General features: G+C 42.1%; 1 protein-coding gene across 3 annotated transcripts in view; it reads right to left on the bottom strand.

Annotated features, from left to right (window-relative positions):
* The window catches only part of LOC124075496 (MAL-like protein), a 78,798-nt gene extending 58,105 nt beyond the window's left edge, over positions 1-20,693 (bottom strand). For all 3 annotated transcript variants that reach the window (XM_058571153.1, XM_058571154.1, XM_046418940.1), the window contains exons 1-10: positions 20,587-20,693; positions 17,415-17,488; positions 12,532-12,592; positions 11,399-11,523; positions 9,211-9,430; positions 7,649-7,750; positions 4,419-4,510; positions 4,073-4,115; positions 3,058-3,142; positions 969-1,063 (exon numbers count right to left, since the gene is read on the bottom strand). In XM_058571153.1, the coding sequence (XP_058427136.1) occupies positions 969-1,063; positions 3,058-3,142; positions 4,073-4,115; positions 4,419-4,510; positions 7,649-7,750; positions 9,211-9,430; positions 11,399-11,523; positions 12,532-12,592; positions 17,415-17,488; positions 20,587-20,655 (966 nt within the window). In that variant the 5' untranslated portion in view covers positions 20,656-20,693. The remainder of the gene's footprint in view (positions 1-968; positions 1,064-3,057; positions 3,143-4,072; positions 4,116-4,418; positions 4,511-7,648; positions 7,751-9,210; positions 9,431-11,398; positions 11,524-12,531; positions 12,593-17,414; positions 17,489-20,586) is intronic.
* Between the last annotated feature and the right edge of the window lie 3,582 nt (positions 20,694-24,275).

Raw genomic sequence — 24,275 nt, 5'->3', positions numbered from 1 at the left:
GAGGAATAAGGGCACCAAGTTCTGCACCCCCCTTCCTACCACCCCGGCCACCACTGAGGGGTAAAGTCAAGGTAAATGGGAAGGGAGTGACATACTCTAATGCAGTTTATATCTGTTACAGGCAGATATAAAGTAGAACTAAAGATCAAGAGCATATTCTACTTCAAATACTGGGATAGCAAAAATCTTTTATTCTTGGTGGTACCCAAAAAGTGTGATCATGAAGTTCTGCCGACTTTTTCATTCCCACTCAACTATGATCATGTCACTCCTACTCCTCCTGACGGAGCTGGCAGCTTCCCACTGCAAGAGATCTGAGATGAGCAGCTTGCAGACAGCAAAGTCTGCTCAGCTCTTGTTCTCAGAGGTCTCAGTCCATGGTCGCTTGGCTCCACTGTTTTGGGGCCAGTGGCGAGGCAGGGAATCAGAGCGGGGAGCACATGGTGGCGTGATGTGTCACCTTGCAGCAGCCAGGAAGCAGATGGGAGAGAGGCAGGGGCTGGGGTCCCACGATCCCTTCATGGGTGTGGCCCAGCCATGTAACTTCCCCTCACTAGGCCTCAGCTCCAGGTCCTACCGCCTCCCAATAGCCCCCAGGCTGGCAGCAAGCCGTGGGGCACCTATCCAAAGCACAGTGCTGGCCAACACTGACTACGTTCTCATACTCTGCCAGGCACTGCCAAAGCCTTCATAAATTCTCACAACCGCTCGATGTTAGAAGGACTATCATCCCTGTTCCCAGATGAAGACACTGAGGTAAAGCATGATGAACAGGGAGACTAAGTATTACGTCCTTTGTGGCGATGGGAGGAGGGCGCAACCGCTAAGAGAAACCAGAGTCAGGGGACCAAGTCTAGGTGCTGCCTTGGCTATGTGAACACCACTGCTTTAAAGCCACATGTCACTCATATGCTGGCCCCAGGACAACGGCAGCCGGGCTGCAGCTTCTCTGCTGTCGCTGTACTCACGGTGCCTGTCTTCGCGTCCCACATCAGATCTCTGAAGGCCAGCTGAGACGTCGTGAGCTCAGGTTGCAGAAAGTAACTTGCTCGAAACTGATTCCCTGAAAAAACAGCTTTCCTTTATTTTCTTATGAAAAGAAGAATGAAATTCAAAACCAAAAGTCTAAGACATTATGCTACAAATTTAGGAAACAGATATTTCCAAAATGCCAAGGGGCTTACTAGCAACTTGCTTTCCAAGACAGATGAACCAAGACAGAATTATGTTCAAAATTTTAAGATTAAAAACTGATAAAAGACTACTTTAAGATAGTTTTAAGGAAGACCTTAAAGAGTTTAGACCAACAACATGCTTCACAATGAAAATGATTTATTCACATATTTCTATAAAATGCACAAATCTGTAACATTTTTATATATTTTAGAAAAAATACATAACCATTAGTTTTGCTTCTTTTTAAAATTTTTTTAGTTGCTGATGTAACTTTATTTTTATTTATTTATATGTGGTACTGAGGATCGAACTCGGTACCACACATATTAGGCAAGTGCTCTGCCATTGAGCCCCAGCCCCAGCCCCAGCCCTGCTTCTTTCTTCACATATATGTTTTTAGTTATAGAGGCACAGAATACCTTTATTTTATTTATTTACTCTTCTGTGGTGCTGAGGATCGGACCCAGTGCCTCACATGTGCTAGGCAAGCGCTCTACACTGAGCCCGGCCCCAGAACCTAGTTCTTAACACAAAAGTGCAGGAATCCATCCACAAAATGCACGGGGACCTTTTCAGCACTGAAGCCAGCGAGGGGGTAGGTCTCGTATTTGGGAACTTATAGTGGCACTTCTGCTATCAAGACCACCCAATGCAAATGAACTCCCCCTCCACTCTGCCAAAAGGTCCTGGGCAGGACCGAAGATGGGTATGACCTGTCAGGAACGGAGCAGCCTAACTGCCCCCACCTCTATCCTGCTTTGGTGAAGAATTTTCTACTAAAAGTCTTTGATGTGTTCCGATATAAATAAAGCAAGCGCAGGCTCCATTCTTTGTTAGGAACTAGACCCATCTGGTCAGCTTCGCCCATCGATGCCCCTGCTCTGAAACTGCTTTCCTGTGTTCTGAGGTCATCTCGTGGTACTTTTTTTAGCTGTTACTTCCCAGCCAGCCCATCCCTCCGGAGGGAAGCAATTCCCTTGCCCACGCGGGATATGGGAGATACGTAAGCGTTTTTATACTCCTCTTCCATAGTTTATCATGAAGAACATTTATTATAAAATCACTTATTTGTTTAAGAAATAATTTGAGTCCCTGCCCTGTGCCATGGGCTGTGCTAGGAGCTGGAAATGGAGCCAAGAGTCCTTGTTGACCTACAGCTGAGTGAGGGAAACAGAGAAGTAGGCACATGAGACTAGTGTGTGTGCTCACGGGGGTGGGAGGGAAGCTGCGCTGCCAGAGCGGGCATCGCTGCCAAGGTAGAAGGGACCCTGAGACTACAGGATGGGAAGGGGCAGCTATTTGGGGAGGTCCAGGAAGAACCTTCCCAGCAGAAGTAACCTTGAAGCAGCCCTTCCACCCACAGTTAATGGCTCAGGCACACAGGAGCCAGCCTGCCCCTCATGACTCCCCTTCAAAATGAGCTTCTAGACAAAAGTTGCCAAGTACCGGGAAATCCAGGGATGAACAGGAATCAGAAAGCCCACTGGAGATGCTCTAGGAGAGCCCTTGCTGTGAAGAGGGGAAGAGGAAGTGAGGCTTCCTCGCTGGGACAAGATGGGCTGGTGGCACTGTGCTGGGACAGGATGGGCTGGTGGCACTGTGGTGCGCTGCTCACAGTGGTGGCAGGGGAAGGCAGGGCAGGCAGGCTAGAGAGCAGGAAAGGGCTGGCGATTAAAAAGACAAGGGAAGGGCTGGAGCCCACAACACAGGTAAACAGATGGGCCTCTCATAGAACTGGGGTCCTTGCTCATGGTCATAAGAGGGACAAGGAAAGGATGTGCTCCAAAGAGAAGTGAAACTCCGCATCTTCCTCAACTTGTTTTAGCTACCAGAGAAAAATTAGCCTCCAAGCATGGCTGCAGAGGCTGAGCACCACCATACCTTCCTCCAGCAGCTGGGAGAGTGTGGAAGGCCTGAAGCCTGCGGGGATAGCCCCCATGCTGGTTAACACATCCACCGTGTTCATCTGCAGAGGAGAGGACAAACAAAAGTGGTCTGCTCGTTTCCATCCATGATTCCTCACCTCCCCACCGTGTCCCTTCAGCACCACAGCAAGCACAACCCAACGGGAAAACACCACGTGCACATGTCGGGAAAGTGCTGCAACGTGACCCAAATCCTGAGAGGACATGGCCATCACTGGATCTGCACTCTCACAAAGACTTGGGGCCCACACAGTGCCGGGCGCAGAGCTTTGTTTCTAGATCAGCTGCTTCAAGTACATTCTGTCTGTAATGCTCCTGCTCCAGCCCCACCCCATACTGCACTGCCACTCAGCAGATGATATCGCTACTGACGCCCGAGGAGCTGACAGGTGCTTTGCGTAAGTGCACCCCCACCCACCCGCACCTCGAGCATCTCCTTGGGAGTTAGAAGAGCAGTAAAAGGTCAGGAAGATGCTAACTGAACCGTTCATGGTGATTACTCATAGGGTGGAGAATTTTCATTTTGTCATGTCATTTTTTTAAAATGACAGGATTACAGATAGTGTCTTACCTTTCTGGGTTTTTCAGACTTTTCAAATAATAACTAAAATCTAATGCCAGCCTTTGCCAAAATGATAAATAATCTGGATAGGATCAATGAGAAAGATTCCGAGCTCTGAAATCACACCATGAGTGAGATGATCTACTCTTCTTGTACAGAAGCCCTAATGAGAAATGCTGATTGCAGCTCAAGCTTGCTAAGGCAGAGAGAGAAGCCTTCTGCCCTGCACCTTCCACAACTGAGCCTGGGTAGATCTAGACAGTCTCAAAGAGTCTCCATCCTGGTTTGAATCTGAACTCAACCAGAACTATAGATAATAAAACACTAAGACATCCCAAATGTCTTATTTACTAAAAATATTATAAGACATCAAATATAAGGTATTATTAATAAGACAGCAGATACCAACCTCTGAGATAGCTTTTTGAACAGCACTGCAGTGGGTATCAGTTCTGGGGAGATGAAAGAGCAGGTAAGTGCAGGCGCAGCCTCTGCCCGTTACCACACGAATCAGAGAACAAGTACAAACACTCAGTAGATTCTGAAGACCAAACAATCTCTAGGCGAGGCGAAGCTAGAACTAAATGCACTAAAAATAATTACAAAACTAAAGTAGCCATGACCTTTAAGTCAACAATAATATGAAAAGCTCTCTAGGTATAAGTTGACTCCATTTCAAGAAAATCTTACATTATTTTAATAGTAAAAATAAATAAAAAGTCGGCAGAAGCTGCTCGCTCTCCCGCGCTCTGTACCTCTGCTTAGCTTCGGCTTCACTCGCCGTCTCCCCGGCGTCCTCCTCACTGCCCTCTTCACTTGTCGCCTGCTCCTCTTCTTTATCACAGGGCTGGAAAAGTGTTGAAACAGGAAGTGCTTTCCAACTAACACAAAAATCAACCAATAAAAATGCTACGACTTTCAGAAACTTTCAGGCACAAGGGGAATTTAGTATGTGACAGGGAAAAAAATTTCAACCCATGACTGATAACTTCACTATATGAAACAATGACAAAGACTATAAAGTAAACAGCAATTTCACCAAAATAAATCCCAGGTAGAATTTATTCAAATGAAAAAAAATTAAAAGAATTACCTTTGATAGGAGAAAATAAATGTGGGGTAAAGCCCTTTGCAGTTATGATACCAAAATTTAAAAAATCATAAATGGAAATGCTAGCATATTTCACTAATAAAAAATACATGCAGCTGAAGGTCAATAAAGAAACCATTAACACCAAGTTCTAAGGGTTAATTTTATAAAAAGCTCTTATAAATCAAGAAAAAGATTTTTTAAAAAATCCATTTGAAAAATGGTCAAAGAAACTGAACTGGTTATCCACAAAGAAGAAATGCAGATGGTCGTAAATCATATGAAAGGATGCTCAGCCTCATTCGGAGTATCACAAGTGCAAATAAAAACTATGAGGCTGTTTTGTTGATCACATTGGCAAAGGCTAAGAAAGACTGGTATTGGCCAGCCTCGGCAGATGCATGGGGAAATAAGCCCTCTTAACATCAGAGGCCATAATTTTGCCAAGACAAAATTGGCAAAATAAATCAAAATATAAAGGTGTAAACCCTTTGAAGCACTGACAAGCATGTAGGAATTCACCCAAGAGGAACAACCAAGAGTCTACAAAGAGGTACATGCAGACTGATCCAAACAGTCTGCAGGTGGCCACCCTCCACCTCTTCCTCTCTAGCAGAACCCCTGACTCATCGGGCCTGCTGAGACTCCATCTGGCCAGCCAGCCTCCCTTGCAGCTAGGTGTGGCCTGGGGACTAAACATGCTGGTCGTCAAGATGTGGCTGAAGTTTTCTAACTTCCAGAAAACGTTTTACCTCCTTAGATAGCAGCTCATATTTCTTGATTCTTTCCTCTTTTCCCTTTTGCTGCTCAGAATCATTAAAGGATTTGGCCACTGACTTAACTAAAGAGGTAACCCAGGAAGAGCTGCCTCACCTGGAGCTATGGAGTTCCAGGTGGGGCCTGAACCAGCGCCAGAAAGCCATCTCCACACTCCTTCCACGCGTGGGAGAAGACGCTGCTACCTCAGGTGAGCTGCTTTGGGGAGATTTTTGGTAATTCATAGAAGCTAATTTTAGGTTCTTTGTGGCATAATTGATGGTGATTATAGGTTGCAAACACCCTGAATAAATGTCACCGCGAGCTGGAATGCTTGCTGCCTTCCAAAGGACGACCTAAACCTGTCCTGTGTGGTGCATAGCCCTTCGCCACCCGTGGCGATGTGCTGTCCACGTAAACACGGTTGAGATGTGCTGTCCACGTAAACACACACTGGATTTTGAACCTAATATAAAACAAGTAACTCAATGTCCAAATATAGATCATATGTTGAAATGATATTTTTGATATATTAGACAATATAAAATATTAAAAATAATTCCCCCTATTTGTTTACTTCTTAATGTGTGTAATAAAAATATATATTTGTGTCTTTTGCTGGCAAAGAATTCCTAAAACTCTTGGAATTTCCTGAATTCTTATTCTTAAGAAGTTTTCTTATTCCTAAGAAGTTCAATCATTCTAGTGTGCAGGCTAGTGAGGTGCCTCTAGAGGACCCCCAGACAGCTTCAGGAAGGGATTAGAAGTTTGAACCTTCAGCTCTTCCTTCCAAACTTTGGGGAGGATGGAGGAGCTGGAGATTAAATTCATCACCAATGGTCAGTGATTTAGTTAATGAGATTAACCAAAATTCCATAGAAACCCCGGGAGGCTGGGGCTTGGGTATCTTCCAGGTGGGTGAACACACAAAGGCTTTGGGGAACAGCATGCTTAGGTCCTGCACGCCCCACCTCAACATCTTGCCCTGTGCGTCTTCTTCACTGGTGTTCCTGAGTTGCATCCTTTATAATAAACTAGTACATCCAAGTATAGTTGTCCCACAGTATCCTCAGGGGACTGGTCCCAGGAATCCCCATGGATACCAAACCTAAGGATGCTCTAGTCACTTATATAAAATGATACAGTATTTGCATATGACCTGTACACATCTTCCCACATACCTTAAATCATATACAAAATACCTATGATCTCTAACACAATGTAAATGCCATATAAATGATTATTATATTGTATAGTTTAGGAAATAATGACAAGAAAAAGACTTGTATATGCTCAATATAGATGCAACTGTTTTCAGATATTTTTGCTCTGTACCCTCAGATACAGAGGACAGACTGGAAAGTGTTCTCCCAAGTTCTGTGAGTCACCCTAGGGAATCATCAGACCCCTGCAGAAGGAGAGGAGACTTCTGAATTTTTAGCCAATCAGTCAGAAGTACAAGTGGCTGCTGGGACATGTGACTGGCATCTGAACAGGGGGCAGTCTGGTGGGAGTGTGCCCTTACTGTGTGGCACCTGTGCTAAATCCAGGAGTTCCGGCCAGAATCCAACTGAGTTGCTAAGGAGCTGATATGGAAAATGACACCCGTGGTGTCAGATAATAACCCCACCCTCGCTGTCAGGGTGGAAAAAAAAAAAAAAACTCAGTGTGGTCACTGGAAGATTTAAAATCCTATGTGTGGTGTGTCTCTTATTTCTATCAGACAGTGCTGATCCAGACAGGTGTCTACACCACGTGGCACGTGCTGTGACTCAGGACCCAACCATGTATGGACAGTATGCTCACCTCTTAGTAAGGGAGTAATGTATTTGTGGAAGTAAACACCAAGTGGACGGTGGCCATGTTTTATGATAATAAATGCCTCTTAGTTGTTATAAACATCACAGAGCAACAGAGCCACCTCCTTCTGAGAATGCTCCCGGGCTCACTTTCACCCGAGCTCTTCACAGGCCCCCAGGACCTCAATACACAATGTCTTCCCCACGCCCTGTCTCTGTAAAACTAAAGTAAATTTAAATTTCAAGTCATTCTCTAGTCAACCGATCCAAGAATATAGCTTAATGTTTAACTGAAAATGAGATCTATCTGAAGGAGAAAGCATAAACAACAAAGACTCACCTCCAGGTAGGTCCTGGGAATCAGACCTTCGTTTCCTTTGCTGTCCTTAGCTATCCACCAACCATCAGGCTTCTTCTCAATTACAAGAAGAATTTCCCCTTTCTTAAAGCAAAACAAAGTACAAATTTAAAAATAAAGCTCAATAGTCATGAGTAGCATTTCATTACTAATGCTTTAAAATATATACTGAAAAAAGGAAATATTTCCTTAATATTTATCCTAACTTTTATCAAATGCTTCCCTACTGCCATACCCCAATACCTTTGTGACTATAAATGAATCATTCCTTTGGGTTGCTCAACACACATTCAAATTCTACATGCAAATGGGGACCATTTCCACAAGCATTTATGAGGACCCGTACTTATTCTAGCAATTTGATTATTGCAGAAAATATTTTTGAATTTGTAAGTCTCTCTTTGGAAAATTTCTTCCAGGAGTATCATATAAATCCCTGAAGAAAAATGATTCTATTAAAGTTAAGCCCTATTTTGAAACAAAAATAGTTTACCCAATGTTCCTACCTACCTAATCCATGTTTTCAACAATACTTGTCCATTGAAAACAATACTTGTTCATGTACGAAATATAATCCATCCTTGAAAAACAGTAATTTCCACTACTGAAGACACGTAAAAGCAAAGACTTTCTTAGAATATACATTATTATTTAGTATTGGTGGCATTTTTCCAGGAAAAGTTAAAAAAAAAAACAACAACCTATGAATTAAAATGTATTAGCTGAGTGCAGTAGCACATGCCTGTAATTTCAGTGACTTGGGAGTCTGAGGCAGGAGGACTGCAAGTTTGGGGCCAGCCTCAGCAACTTGGTGAGGTTCTAAGCAACTTAGCAAAGGGCCCTGTCTCAAAGTAAAAATAAAAAAGGGGTGGGGACGTAGCTCAGTGGTAAAGCACTCCCAAGTTCAATCCCTGGTACCAAACCAAACAAAAAACAATAAATATATTAGTTGTATAATATTCTTGCATATTTTACTATTAGTGAGTGTCACACTTTGAAGTTAAACAAAAGATCAAGATTTATATAGTCAATAAAAATTTCTTTGACTCATTTCACTAGCAGAAAACTGTCTCAAATCCTTTACAAACCACACCTGCATGGCTGAGGCTGTAGCTCAAGGGTAGATCACCTGCCCGGCTAGGCCATGTCTGATCCCTGCTCTGCATAAACAAACAAACAAGACCCCACAACTTCATTTTTCTATCCCACCTGCCGCTTATCTATGCACAGGCCTAGAACAGACGTGCACCCCTTCAAGTCTAAGCCAACAGGAAGAAGTGTGATAGTGCTCCCCCTACCTCAGCTAGGATACTGCCTAACCCACCTGAATAACTTGGTACATATGACATTCAGAAACTAATTATAAAATTTTACCCCTTGTTAAGATTTATCAACACTAAAGCCACTTTAAAAATCTTTAGAACAGGTAACTTTAATAATAGACTCTCACATAACTACTGCTTGTAAATCATAATTCCTTATTTAAACAGATTGAGCCTTTAGAAACATTCCCCTTACACTAGGTCCCCATCTTCTCTACTTACCTTAAATGTAAGGTCCCCAACTTGCTGAGCAGTAAAATCTCCAAGAGCAATGTATTTTCTACTTGTCTGTTTAGGAGATTCATTTTCTTGTTCCTCTTCCTCTTCCTCTTCTGATTCTTCTTCCTCTCCACCACTTTCTTCCATTTCATCATCATCTTCATCTTCTTCATCTTCCTCAGAAGAATCCTCATCTTCCTCTTTGTCAGTAAGCACATCAGTTCTACAAAAAGCATTTGTATGAGGAGATCTCTTGAAAAAAACATGCGAGTACAAACCCAGTGGGAGCAGAACCTCTGTACCCTGAAGAACTGTTCCATTTTTGGAGCTGGCCAAAAAAAAAGCAATGAAAGGAAAGTACAACTAATGGTTCCCACAACAATGCTGAGCACTCGTGACCTGAAGGACTGAGGGTGGACAAGGAGCCGGTTGATATGAGCGAGGCCTGTGCAACAAGAGCACCCCACCCACGGCCTGGGTCCCCCGTTCGGGACACGCTGCTTGAGCGCTCTCACACAGTGCTTGAAACACAAGTGGGGGTTTTGATTCTGGCTCTCTCTCTTCCGTGGGTGACCTTCTAGTAAGCTCTCCCTTTCTCATAAGTAAAGTTGAGATAACAACAGAACCTGACTCCTAAGTCTGTCATGAGGATCAGGTGAGTGACAATCCGTAAAGTGTTTAGAACAATGTCTGCCTGCAGTCAGCTTCCCATCAGAGCCAGTTAGGATGAGGGCTGAGGCGGTGGCTCAGTGGTAGAGCTCTTGAATGTATACTGGAGTATCTGGATATACCTGGAGCCATTTATCTTCATCACTATTTTATTTCTTTCCTCTTAATCAGTGTTGCTAAGAATTTATCAATTTGATTAATATTTACAGCAAAGTCAATGTTTGGCTTTGCTGATTGCACCTACTATTTATCTGTTGATGTCACTGTTTTCTGTTCCCATTGTATTTTTTCCTTTCCCTTGGGCTTACCTTGTTCTTTTTCTGGCTTCTTTAACAGCTTCAATAATTGAATTTTGGTATCTTTTAAAATTATTCATTGAAGCTATGAATTCCTTTCTAAGCACTACTTTGGCTGCAACCCATGAGTCATACATACTTTTTAAAATATTTTTTTAGTTGTAGTTGGACATAATACCTTTATTTTATTTATTTATTTTTATGTGGTGCTGAGGCTCAAACCCAGCGTCTCACATGTGCTAGGCAAGCACTCTACCGCTGAGCCACAACCCAGCCCCAGAGTCATACATTTTTATCATTTGAAATATTTTCCAATTTCCAGTGCAACACTTTCTTGAATTAATGGGTCATACAGATAAAGTATGTAACTTAATTTGCAGACTTTTAGTGATATCTAGTTATTTTTCTGTCATTGAGCTTTAATATAATTCTAAGAGGTCAAAAAATATATACAACTTCACTTCTTTGAAATTTATTGAAAATTGCTCTCTGGTCCTATATGGCTCATTTTGGCTAATGTTATATGTTCACTTGAAAAGAATGCATATTATTTATTTGCATAGATTTTATAGTTGTTTGTGGTGGAAAAGTTAAGTAAAATATCAGCTATTCTGTCATTCTTAATGCTAGAATTCAGTGAAAATTCTAGAATCTTCAAGTCAACATTCTTAGCTTTTTTCCCAGAGTACAGTGTAAAAAGCTGGGGAACAGCATTTGAAGAGTCTAAATAATTGATATTTTGTTGCTCCCTACAAATTGGGTTTGTTTATACCTACAAGTCTTTTGTAATTTGTAAGAGATATTATTAACATTCTCTCCAGCAGAAAAACAATTATGTGTCTACTTCAAATTTTTAAAAAACATTTATAAGAAAGGGAACCCTGTCAGTAGACACTGCAAGTCATTTTCCTTACACATCAACACTGACACTCAGGGCATCATCCTAGTTATTTAACACTTGTTTACGTAGTTTCTTGCACCTCTGTTTTGCTTTCCCAACTATATTTTGAGTAATCTGAGGGCAGAGACTAGGACATGCACATCTTTACATCTCTCTTGGGATTTGACGTGTCCTATCATGCACAATAACTGTTCATTATTCAGACCATTGTGGTCATTTCTTCATATCTATGCTGTTATAGCATATATTTATTTCAGAATCAAATGTAAAAATGATAGCAACATAATATCTGAAAGAAAGCAATGAAGGCAAGAAGATGGCATACTCAGTTCTATGTTCTCTGCTTGTGGTCACAGCAAGCGCCTGCAGCTGTTGAGTGAGCTTGTCCAGAAAATTTTGCTCCTCCTCCTTTCTCTGATTATAGTTCCCGACAGGTGCAGACTCATCAGCCTAGGAGAGAATATCTCATTGAAAAATGAATTTTAGTTTCCTAATTACATTCATTTAAAAAAACAATAACAATAAAAACCACAGTAAGTGCTGTAGGACAAAATAAAGACTAGTGTGAGATTACACTTACCTTAGGGAAATACATCAGAGTTAAAAGAAATGTAGTTAAGTTATTGAGTTGGAATGCAAGCCAAATGAAAACACAAAACCACATGGTTTTGTTTTCGTTTTGTTTCTTGCTGAGCACTCCAGACACTCTACAGTCAAGTAGGGGACAGGGTCTGATAGAATATTGGCTCCAGAGTCAGAAAGGCGAGGGCTGGTCCCAGGTTCTGCTGCTTACTGACAGAGACATTGTTTCTTCAGCTTTGAACGCCTGTTTTCCCATCTGTGAAATGGGTTAACTAGGTTTTCAAACTCAGGGAAAGCCTGCCTCCTGAGTTGAAAAGTTCTGTGTCATTGCAAAAATGCAGAAGAGACACTCAGATGCAGTAACAAGGATTCACACACAGGCAGGGGACACTTCCAGTGACTTCCACTTGCTCTATGAGCCTCTAGCCCTAGACACGTAGATGAAACTCAGGCCCATACCAAAAAAAAGTCCTAAAGGGATGGCCAAGGGTAAAGCTTGATCCTCCAATCTGGCAGTCATTGCTGTGAGAGCCGCCACCGAGACCAGACTTCCTTCGACTCACCGGGGGCTAGACTCTACCCGCAGTGGGATTAAAATCAAAACGGCTCTAAACTGCACCTCATCTAAGTTATACAATGCACACATTTGAAAGGCAGTGTCTGGGGTTCTGGGTCCTTAATGCTGAAGAGCTCGGCAGGGTTGGAGGTTCTCTTCTGCTCTGAAGCACACCTGGGAGCCCATGCCCCCACTCAGCGCCTCTGGGTAGGGCTTTATTTCTAATGCAAACCCAGGAACTTACCGACTCCAATTCATTCCTCTTAGTGAAAATATTTACGTAAAAAGTTTTTTTCTAATATGATTCACATAATACTTACTTTTCTTAACTTTTGAAGAACATTTGTATTCTCATCTATTGCCTGTTTTAACTGGATACATCTAAATTTTAAAAAAAGAAAGAAAATATAATGATTTTTCTGTTGTCACAATTAGAAAGCTATTTAAAAAAATCATTCAATCACTAAGCAGGCAAGGCCATTGGCTATTGTTAAGAATAATGTTTAAAAATCCACATGTAAAAACCTTTGTACCCATTGCTTTAGATGATCCAAGGGGCGCTCCAAGGCCCTGGGCAGGAAAACCAGGCTCAGAAATGTCAGGGATCTGGGGCCTCAGTCTCCTGAGTCTAAAATGAGGAGGAGCTCTGGGTTCTAAGACGCCTCCCCAGCTCTACGGTTCCCAAGGCCAAGGAACTGGACATGAGACACAACTGACCCCCACCACAGCTGTGTAAGTCTCCCAACAAGCCCGACTCCAGGCAGAGAAAATAAGGTTCTAAAAAGAACCACAGTGGGTCCCTGGGAGGGCAGCAGGAAGGGCAGGTGGGCACTCGGACTCCGGCTGCCTCTTCCTGCCACTACCACTGCACACCCCTTTTGAACAGGCTCTCGGGACAGGTACAATGCTTTGGGCTACAGAGACAGCTCATATATCTCAGTTTAAGTCTCAGACACCCAGAGAAGAGATACAGAAAATGAGCAAAAATGGGGTACAACTGATGATAGGGGAGTTTTCTTTCTTTTTCTTGATACTAAGGATTGAATCCAGGAGCACTGAACCACAGAGCCACATCCCCAGCCCTTTTCTGCATTTTATTTAGAGACAGGGTGTTCCTGAGTTGCTTGGAGATTCACTAAGTTGCTCAGGCTGCCTCTGAACTCATGATCCTCCTGCCTCAACCTCCTAAGCCACTGAGATCATAGGTGTGTGCCGTGGCACCAAGAGGAGTTTTCAAAAATCAAATCTTTTTTTAGTATTCGGAGCCCTGGCTTTTCTCTCACTCTCTGAAAAGTGACTTCTGTGTTATTGGAGCTGTTTTTCTCTTACAGATGTGAGTGAAATGACATAAAGTAACATAAAAGGGAAAAGGGGTAGGAGTCAAAAGTCCTTTGTGAAATGGGCAGAAAAAGAGAAATGGTAACATGAAACTGGTTGACCCTGCCAGGTGCCTGCCCCAAACCCTCCTCTGGCTTCCTCTATCCTGTGACCTGCCCTCTGTTGGCACCTCTGTTCTCAGCCTCCACTGCAGGTGGTGGGGGGACACCTGGGCTGGCCAACAGAACATAAAAGAGCATGTTCAGGATGCCCCCTGCCCCCAGCCTCTATAGCAAGGCATTAAGAAACTCCCTCCCCTTCCTGCTCTTAAATACTGCCCCCTAAGGACTTTGCAATTCTGAGGACAGACATCATCAACAAGCTGAGGCTGGCAGAATAGACAGAATGTCACCAATAGCTGGTCTTGGGACATCAGGAGCCACTGACCTACCCCGGAGAATCCAGCAGCAGAGTTTTGTCAGATGAGACTTAGTAAAGCTGCTTATTTTGACAGGTGTCCTGTTGCTTGAATGAAAGAACTCAGAAATCTCATTGAAAGCCAGAGTGCAAAATGATTGTTTTATAATACACAAACCAAGAAAATAATTATAATTATCTCCTTAATATCTAAAAAATTATCAAATCCTCAAACAGCCCAGATATTTAAGACTCCTGGTTCAGGATAAAAACTAAGCACACACCCATCTTCTCTGCCTCCTGAAACTGAACAAAAAATGACTAAAGTGTTTTCGAAGGAATAACCTCAAACAGCAAAGAATGGGAAAGGATCATGGGCCAGCAAGAGAGCGCAACAAATTTCTGCTTCGTGGAAAAAACAGAAGCATGTCTTCTATCAAGTGAGAAAGAGGTCACACAGGCACAAGGGACACCCGGCAGAACACTCCAGGATCATGAAGGTCTGTCTAAGATGCACCATGGGTGCACGTTTAGGGAAATCAGTCTTAAAGCCATCCGGGGTCTTTGTATTACTCAGGGAAAGAGCAAAGATTCTCATTAAGTTTAGATTTAGTTAAGGCTCTTTTGTAATAATTGTACTAACTTTTTAAAGTTTATTTACAGAAATCCTGAGCCTGTTAGCTCTCTCTCTCTTCTCTCTCTTCTCCCACTGAACCAGAAGATTCTTCTTAAATATAATAATAATAATAACAATAAATAATGATTTGGGGAGAATCATAATTGCTAAAGAACTTTCCAGCACACCTATTCCTGCACTGAGGGCTCCTCTGACCCCATGATGAGCCCTTTCCACCTGCAACGAACTGATTTGCATTCAGCATATAGTGCTAACAGGAAAGACACCAAGATATGCCACAGTGAAAGAACCTGAGGGAGTGCTCTAGAATAACCAACCCAGGCTCACATTTTTAAATAAAAATGAATAGCAAAGGGCCACCAGACTAAATAAAGAAAACCAGCAACATAAGGATAAAATGTAAAACTAATAAATAAATAAATAGGAATCTGAGCACCAAGGAAGCAAAGACAATTCAAAGAATAGAACTTAAAAACAAACCTAAGCGTGGAAGGAGAAACTCTGAAAGCAGGAATATGAGTATTTAAAAAAAAAAAAAAAAAAAAGAACAATTTGAGAACAAGAAAAAACACTAGTAAATGAACAACATGATTAGTAAAATAAAACATTCATAGAAGTTATAAAAATTTTTGTTAGTGTTTTATTTGGAATATCTGATGGACTTAATTGTGGCTGCTACACAAAATACTATCAGTATTTGTTACCCAATCCTCAATTACAATTCCATTTAGGAGAAAAAAAAAAAGAGAATCTTCCAGGCGTAAGCAAAAAGACAAGCAACAAAAGGTATTCATGAGAGGTTTAGAAACCTAGACAACCTATCCAAGATATTCAATACCCGACTCAAAGGTATTTCAGGAAAAATAGATAAATGGAAGTAAAGAAATTATCTTTAGTAAAATAAAATTTCCCAGAGCTCATGAGAAATATGAGTTTTCAAACTGAAACTATCCACTTGGTGTTAAACAGATAAAAACAATGCCAAAATATATTGTGCTAAAATTTCAAAACACCAAGGCTGAAAAGTCAACAGGCTAATTATTAAGGAACAATAATAAGATTTACCAGCATCACTGCATGCAAAGAAAACTGAACAATGCCTTCAAAAGTTTTAGTAGCAATTATTTTAAATTCTATAACCAGCTAAACATAAGGGTAAAACGACATTTTCAGACTTGCAAACATCAGTGTGAATTTTTAAGGGACTGTGAAGGGATCATTTTATACACAAGCTAATTATGGCTTAAAAATACTTATTATTCCCAGGCAGGGTGTCACACATCTACAATCCCAGCAACTTTGGAGGCTGAGGCAGGAGGATTGAAAGTCTGAGGCCAGCCAGGGCAACTTAGCAAGACCTTGTCTCAGAAGAAAAAAAATAAAAAGAACAAGGGATGTAACCATGTGGCAAAGGGGCCTGAGTTCAATCCGTTCCCCCCTTAAACACTTATTATTTTTTAAAAGAAAATTCAAAACTTAGCTTTCCCCAAAGCTTCAAATATAGCCTGTAAATATTATTTTGTTTTTAAATCTAGCAAAGCAAGCACAATTACCTTCATTATTTTCTTCACTATTATTAATTAACTTAATTTGAAAAAATTCCTTAAACAATCAATCTTGCCAATAATGGTAAATTAAATTCCATTCGACATTTTAAAAATTATTTATATTTTACTTTGCCTTTAGGCACTCTGAATTCCTGGCTTAAGTAAAACTTTTAAATAAATAATTTAAGTTAATAGAATGAATCCCATGCTCTTTTCTTCCCCATGGTCTTATTACTTAAGTATTTACTGTTTATCTCCTGGTGCCCCTTCTCATGTTCTTCTGAATGCTATAAACTCTTCAAACATCCCCAAATATGTAAATTAACTTAATGATGTTCTGAACTTAATGCAAAAGTGTTAGCAGTCTAGTTCAGTTAAGTTTGTTATGTCTATTTAATGTTAAAATTTCCCAGGGATTAAAACCAGAAACTACTTACTCATATAGAGAACACCGTATCTTTTCAAGAAAATTAAAGGTCATTATCCCAAGCAAAGACAAATTGCTTCTAGCAAGATTTCTGATCATTTATAGAAGAATCTGGGCTACACGAGCCAAGGGTCTAGGTAATTCTGCGTGAGCCTCCACAGTGCACTCTGAGCAGATTTTAGTTGCTGCACAATAGCAACAAGCCCACAACCACTAGGTGTAGCTGGTTCCTTCTAGACCTTCATGACATCACAGTGCAATCCTTCCATTTGGTTGTAATGGACCAAACCCTGCACCACTGAGATTCTCGTCAAGTGCCTTCCCTTGCTTCAAGGAATTCTGCATTTCTTAGCCACCTTAAAACATTTTCATAGGCTCCCAACTTTAGTGTCTTAAAGCCAAGTAATGCTAGATGCATTAACTAACTGCTGTGAGCCTTGATTTTCTTATTTATGTTAATAAGTACCTTATGGTATTATTGACAAAATTAAGAAAAAGTTTGAGGAGTTCAGACTATAATGCCTGGCACATACAGAGTATAAAATAAATGAAGGGTGCTTCTCTTTAATATTTACTATTCTTTATTTGATCTTATCATTTCAAATTAAGACCAGGTAGATATAGATAATGAAAGGAAATACTTAAAAGTACATTTTAGAAAATCTTATTCACTGTTACCTCAATATTATCTATCATTATTATTTTGTCTTTTGGGGGAAAAGTAGACAAATAAAAAGAAAAAGCAAGAAAGGAAGGGAAAGAGGGCAAGAAAGTCTCAAACAACTTCTGTGCCTTAAATCCAACTCATTGAGATATAAGTGTAGTCCCGAGAAAACCCAATAATTGAGTATACTTTACCTTTGGTAAATATTTCGACTTTTATTAGGTTCTAGAGCTTCTTTCAATCGGCTCTCAGAAAGCAGACTATCAACCTATGGCAAATGGAGACAGTTTAAAACATCATATTAAGTTATGATACTTACATTTCAGTTATGTCTTGTCTTCGGAAATAAAAAATTACTTTTCTCCCCTTAGGAAATAAACACTTTTAGGCATACGATAAAGTTGAAAGAATTTTATAGCAAATACCTATATGCCACTACCTCAATTCTACTGTTCACATTTTACCGTACTAATTTGGTCTATCTATCCATCAACCCACTTTATTTTTATGCATTTTGAAGTCAACCACAGTCACCAATACACTGCCCCCTAAATAATGTGCTGTAGGTACCACTAACCAGAGAGCTGAATATTTGATATAAAACATACAAAGACATGCACAAACCTAAAAGGTATATTTGCTGCATTTTGACAAACATGTGTGCTTATAACTGAAACCTCATAGAACTCCAGTGTCCTTTCTAGTAAATTCCATCCCATTCCTCCAGAGACAAACTTGTCTTGATTTTTTTCCACCCTAAGTTTTGCCTGCTCTTGAACTTTTTTATATGAATGAACTTGTACAGTATGAACTCTTGTCTACATGAACCATGTAATGTTATGCTTCCACACTGTTGTATCATGAGTTTATTCCTTATTACCAAGTGGTATTCATTGCAACGAACGTACCATGACTTTGTCCTGACTTCCTGTGTTACTAAAGACTACAAGCATCTTTGTCAATGTACCCCTCCAAAAAGGCACACCTTTCTTTGGTTTCTTTTCTGCAGATTATGTGGAAAAGATAGATAAAAAAGAAGTAAATTCCACTAGCTTCTTCTCTGTCCTTATTATTTGGCATCCACCTGAGTTATTTATAAAATTCATACACTCAAGTGACCCAAATAGGAAGCTGATTCCTTGTCCCATGGATACCATGCTGGAAATTTATTCCACTTTCTTTTCTTTCTTTCTTTTTTTTTTTTTTAAGAGAGAGAGAGGGAGAGAGAAATTTTGTAATATTTATTTTTTAGTTTTCGGGGGACATCTTTATTTTATTTTTATGTGGTGCTGAGGATCGAACCCAGCGCCGCCCCCCGGCGCATGCCAGGCCAGCGTGCTACAGCTTGAGCCACATCCCCAGCCCCATCCGCTTTCTTTCAGGTCTCCTTTGTGGATATAAGAATGAGCTAATACTATTAAAACGTCCTTTCCAGATATTCAAGGTATCAAGTGGCTCCTGAGTCAATTTGTCTCCAAGTTGAATAATTTTGTAATCATCTTTTATGTTTGCTTTACCAATTGCTTTTATAGTTTACTTTTGAAAAATGTCCTGGTTCTCTTAATGTCCCACTAAATTTAAAATTAAATGCAGATCCACAGTAAGTTACCAGTAAGTCAGTACTCCATCAAGTTTTATTTTTCATTTCTACCAGGAGACAATTTTGCTTTTGCTGTACCACTGGGATTCCAATATAAAGTCACTTAAATATTTATGTGCCAAATTCTTTGGTTCATTTTAAAATTTATTTTTTAAAATTCTTTTTAGGTACCAGGGATTGAACTCAGGAGCACATGACCCCAGCCCTATTTTGTATTTTATTTAGAGACAGTCTCACTGAGTTATACAGCACCTCATTTTTGCTGAGGCTGGCTTTGAATTCACCATCCTCCTGCCTCAGCCTCCAGAGCCACTGGGATGACAGGCCTGCATCACAGAGCCTGGCTTATTTTTAACTGATATATTATAAAATAATTTTATTTAGAGTAAAAATCTTGGCAATAGATCCCTTTTTACAAAATAAAATTAGCAAACTCATAAAGAATCTAAAAAAATGAACCTACTAATTGCTATTTACTTTTTTTTTTCTTGCAAGGTAACAGACCTGGGATGAAATGGCACACACCTATAATCCCAGCTACTATGGAGGTTAAGGCAGGAGGATCACAAGTTCAAGGCCAGCCTCAGCAATTTAGCCAGACTCTGTGTCACAATAAAAAATAAAAAGGGCTAGGGATGTGGCTCAGTGGTGGAGCACTTACATGCCTAGCTTGCACAAGGTCCCAGACTTGATCCCCAGTACCATAAAAATAAATAAATAATTAAAAAGCTGGGATGTGGCTCAGTGATAGGGCACACCTGGGTTCAATCTTAGTACTGGAAAAAAAAAAAGGCATAGGCATTCGGTGTACTTAAAAATGAGAAAAAACACTACTCCCAGCATTCCACCACAGAGATACCATTTCAGCATGTTTTCTTTTATATCTTTTTCATGTACTATATATAGAAAAACGTCATTAAGATATCTTTTATTCCGTTTTGTTTTTGTTAACTTGCCATTTGATCACAAATATTTCCCCTAACACATTAAGATTTAACAAAAGTTTAGTCACAGTATTATTATATCCCATCGAAAGTTATTCATTCCCCTATTACTTCTCATTAAAGCGTATCATTTTTTCTATTAAGCAATGAGACCAGTACTTTTACTATCGATCTCTGTCCCAACGTTTCATTATTACATAGGGCAGGTTTCTACCTGGGCGCCTGGGCGCATGCACATCGGCTACACCTCGTCACAGTGCTTTCCAGAAAGCTGAACCCGACACCGTGGGGCAGCGAGTCTAGGTGGCAGGCCGGCCACGCCTTCCCCAAGACTGAGTGTGGCCACTTTCACAGTCTTTGGGAGAGTTCATCTCCTTTGCCACTGGTTTATCTTTGAAGTTAACTTTCATGCTGACATCACTTGTGTGTCCTCTAGGACACTCGCCCTTCAGGTCCTGCAGTCCTGACACAGTAGGACTCTTCCTGGGGCTTGGGCCCCAGGAGCGGTGGCTCCAGGGACAGGGACCCGGAGAGCGCGGGGCGGGCGCGGGTAGGGCGGCTCCTGCGCAGCCCTGGGCTGCAAACCCGACGGCTGGGGGCCGTCAGGGCGGAGGACGCGGTCTGTCGTGGAAGGTCAGGAGGTTCCATGGGTGGCCGGGCCGGGCGCAGCGCGGGCTGGAGCCGGGTTTGGCGCGGGGAGGTCGCGGGTGCTGAGCGTTTGGGTCGGACGCCGGCTCCCAGGGCGTGGGGTCGCCGGGAGGAAAGCGCTGCGGCGCCCCGCGCCCCCTCGCCCACCCCGGGGTGCGCCCGACCCCACCGTACCTGCTGCTTCAGCTCCTGACTGCGGCGCCGCACCGCCTGCAGCGGATCGCGCGGCCGGCGTGGCAGCATCTCCCCGGCCCCGGCGCCCGGCGCGCGCCGGTTGCCAGGGAGACTAAGGCGGCGCCGGAAGATGACGCCACGCCGCGCCCGCCCTCTAGCCCCGCCCACCTGCCGACTGCTGGCGGGAAGGCGAGAGCGGTAGCGCGCCCGCCGCGGTAGCCGATTTGCGAAGCTCCCGGTGTGCGAAACTACACGTGCCACAGCGTATCGTTATTACCTCGGGCTGGGGTGCTGTTTTATGCTGTTGACTCATGCCAGTCTCACTGAGCAAATCTTAAGATGCGATTTGAGCGTTTTAACACTTTCATAACTACAAGAACTGTCCAGTGTAGCCTTCACGGGGTGCATGATTTGGGCGCATACTGTTGCTTTCAAAGTAACTTTTTAGTTCTTTGTCTTCTGGGATACGGCTGTAGTTTCTCTCCATTCTGATTTTGCACGTCGTCCATCTGAATTCTGGGAGGATGGTGATTCTGTTCCAAGCAAGTCTGTGAGCAAATAATACATCCTCACCTTGATCCCCAGTTTGCATGCACCCTTAGGAAGCTGGTAATAATAATTCCCCAAGCGGGGCTGAATTCTGTAAATCCAATCCCCAAACTCCACTGTGGCAACATTGTACTTGAGCAAGAATGACAGACCCAGCTAACCTCCCAAATGATGGACCACATAAGTGTGTGTTCTTCAGAACTACACATAAGTTGATTCCACAGGTCAGGCCAAACTGTCACATTTTCATTATATACTTCTTTCTTCAAAAATGATAGAAAAGTCCATAAAGCCAAGTACTGCCCATATTGCTTGCAACTTGGGAGGCAGAACTGGGAGGATCACAGGTTAGATGCCAGCTTCAGCAACTTAGCAAGACCCTATCTTAAATAAAAAATTAAAAAGAACTGGAGACATACTTGGTGGTAAAGCACCCGAGTTCAATCCCCAGTACCCAGAAAAAAAAAAGTGCAAAATGAAAGCATGCAGCTTCCTGAATCTTCACTGTATGCCCCATGTAATGGCACCCAGATTAAGAAACATTACATGCACCCTAACAGTTCTTCCTCTCCTAGTTCTTACCCACCCTTATCCCCCACCACCACCAAAAGTAAACACTACAAACTTGTTTTGCTTCCTTTTGGACAATATAATGGAATTATGCTGTGTACAGAATTCTTGTGTCAACCTTGTGTTTGTAAGACGCTGTACTTAGTTGTAGTATGTTCATTCTCAAGTTGGTCAACTAAAAGGAATTTTAAGTCAAGATCTGTGTTCTTGTGACTAAGGGAAAGCTGGGAAAGATTGAAGGCCCAGGGTAGATACAGATACAACTGAGACCAGAGAGGAGATAGCCTATGAAGGGGCCCCTACATCTGCTTTCCAAGTAAAGTGCCGCAGTCCGGCTGGGCAAAATGACCGGGAGGTGACATGCAACTTAAAGGTTGAAGCGGGAACTGCTTTATTGCGGGACAACAGCGGTATATATACACCTAACTGATTACACACAGCTTGACTCAATTAGCATCATCCAGATACAGCAATCAGCCAATAAGGAATTCCCATCATCTTAATGGCTCGGTGGCGTTGCCTCACAAACCACTCCTCCTGGCAAACTGCCAGGCGCCATCTTGACTTGATTTGTGGTCCCCAACAGTAAAGGAAAGGTCATGCAACAGAGCCTGAACCACTGGGTCTCAGCCTCTGCTGAGCATTAGACTTACCTGGGGAGCTTTAAAATCCTAACGCCCAGACCAACTACATGCAGCAAAATTTCAGGGATTCATATTGTGAAGATTCTTTAGATGATCGTAATGGACAGCCCTGTTGAAAACCACTGCTCTAGTCAGATCATTGAGAGCTAAGGGAATTCCCACCTCATGGCCTTTATCTTCTCATATGATGGAGAGCAATCTCCTAGGAATGAGATATACACTGGGAAGAAACATTACTGGGACACCAGAAGGATACACAATAGAATCCACTTATGGTAGGCCACATGAGAAAGGTGAAGTGTCTTCCTCTGGTAAGTTTGGTGGCAACAACAGTGTTGAGGGGTAAATGTGGGGATGGAGTCTAATGTGATAAGGAAGCCCAGGATGACTGACAAGGTGAACTGGAGGATAGGATAACCAGTGGTCTTGAGTTGGCACTTTTACTGATGTCAGCTGACCTAAACAAGGAGGGTTTCAGCTGCTGACATCAAAGAAGCCAAGTATGAGATGAGGTCCAAGTCTGTTGAAAAGAAGATCCAGGGTTTAGCTAAAGCAATATGGAATGCAGTAGGTGGTCTGAGAAGCCCATATGGGGCAGAAAGAAGACAAGATAGAAGAGCGAGTCAATCAAGACAAGTAGATGTTGTGATTAAATGGCATGGCAAGTGGGGGTGGGGTATTTATTTCAAGTCAGCAGTATGTCATATCCAGGATATCTACTTTTGTGACTCCTGGCTCCCAACCTCCTGTTTCCAGTTTTGGTTAACATAGCAAAGGGTGCTGCCTCTATGTGAGAAAGCATTTCAGGGGAGAAAAACTAATTTGAGTAAAGGTAAGAAAAAGGTGACAGAATATCAAGGGGGATTCCCCACTACAGAGATGGGGACACATGTGCATAGAGCATAAAGAAATAATAGGCACAGAAAATGAGATTAGGAGTGGCACACAATGGGTGAAGACCCATGGGAAACAATGGGACTTGGGAATGAGCAGCACAAGCCCATAGGCAGGGATGCCCAGATATGGGACAGGAGAGGGGGCTGAGTACACCAGGGCACTGCATGCAAGCAATGAGGAAAGAACCTGAAAAGACCAGGTCCACCAGGAACAGGGTACAGGAACAGGTCCAGAGGCAGAACTTGTCAGAACCCAGATACTTAACCAGGAACATCCCAGTAGTTGGAGGGCAACTTGTACCTCAAGAAACCTACTGTGTCTCGAAGAGCTTTAACTCTGAGCCTCAATGAAAGATGGTAACTGGAAAGCTTCAGCTAACTGGAGCCGACAGGATGAAGCTCTAAGAACCATCCTTTGGGTCCTTATGTACTGCATTCACAGAATGAAAAAGAACAAAGTTGGAAGTAGTGTGACTTTAATAGACTTTCTGTAGGAACACCTTTTCTAAATTTCCTTATGTTGCTATGGAGCTGAGACACAAAAGTCATCTTTATAAGAATAAGCAAGGGTGATGTGCTAGAAAGCATCACTTGCAAATAAAAAGTAACCATGGACCTAGTCACTCACTCTTGATTTACAGAATTTATCACCAAGCTCTTTTCGATAACATTTCTTGTTCACATGTATATTCCGTAATGAGACATACAGGAGACTTCTGCCAATAGAAATGTCTACTCTGTACTTGGTACGCTGTCAATCTCTGAAGTGCAAAGGTCTTACATACATCATCCTCACCTCAGTTATGTGTACACAGACCCTTGCTTTCCTGGTCCAACAAAAGGACCCATAATGGTTCCCTGGTGAACTCTGCCTTGTGGCTGTACCAACGACCCCGCATAGATTCCATAGGAAAGAAGTTACTTGTTGAAAACTGCTAATGCATAAGCTTAAGAATCCAGAATCTCTTCATACAGCAAACTTAACAGCAGGCAAAAGATCCCTTTCCCTTAAAGAAAAAAAAGGTTCAAA

This window comes from Marmota monax, unplaced genomic scaffold, assembly GCF_021218885.2.
Source record: "Marmota monax isolate L192 unplaced genomic scaffold, Marmota_monax_Labrador192_F-V1.1 WCK01_AAM20220418_F8-fsc00657, whole genome shotgun sequence".
Lineage (NCBI taxonomy): Eukaryota > Metazoa > Chordata > Mammalia > Rodentia > Sciuridae > Marmota > Marmota monax.
This window is presented reverse-complemented; position numbering and strand designations above follow the sequence as displayed.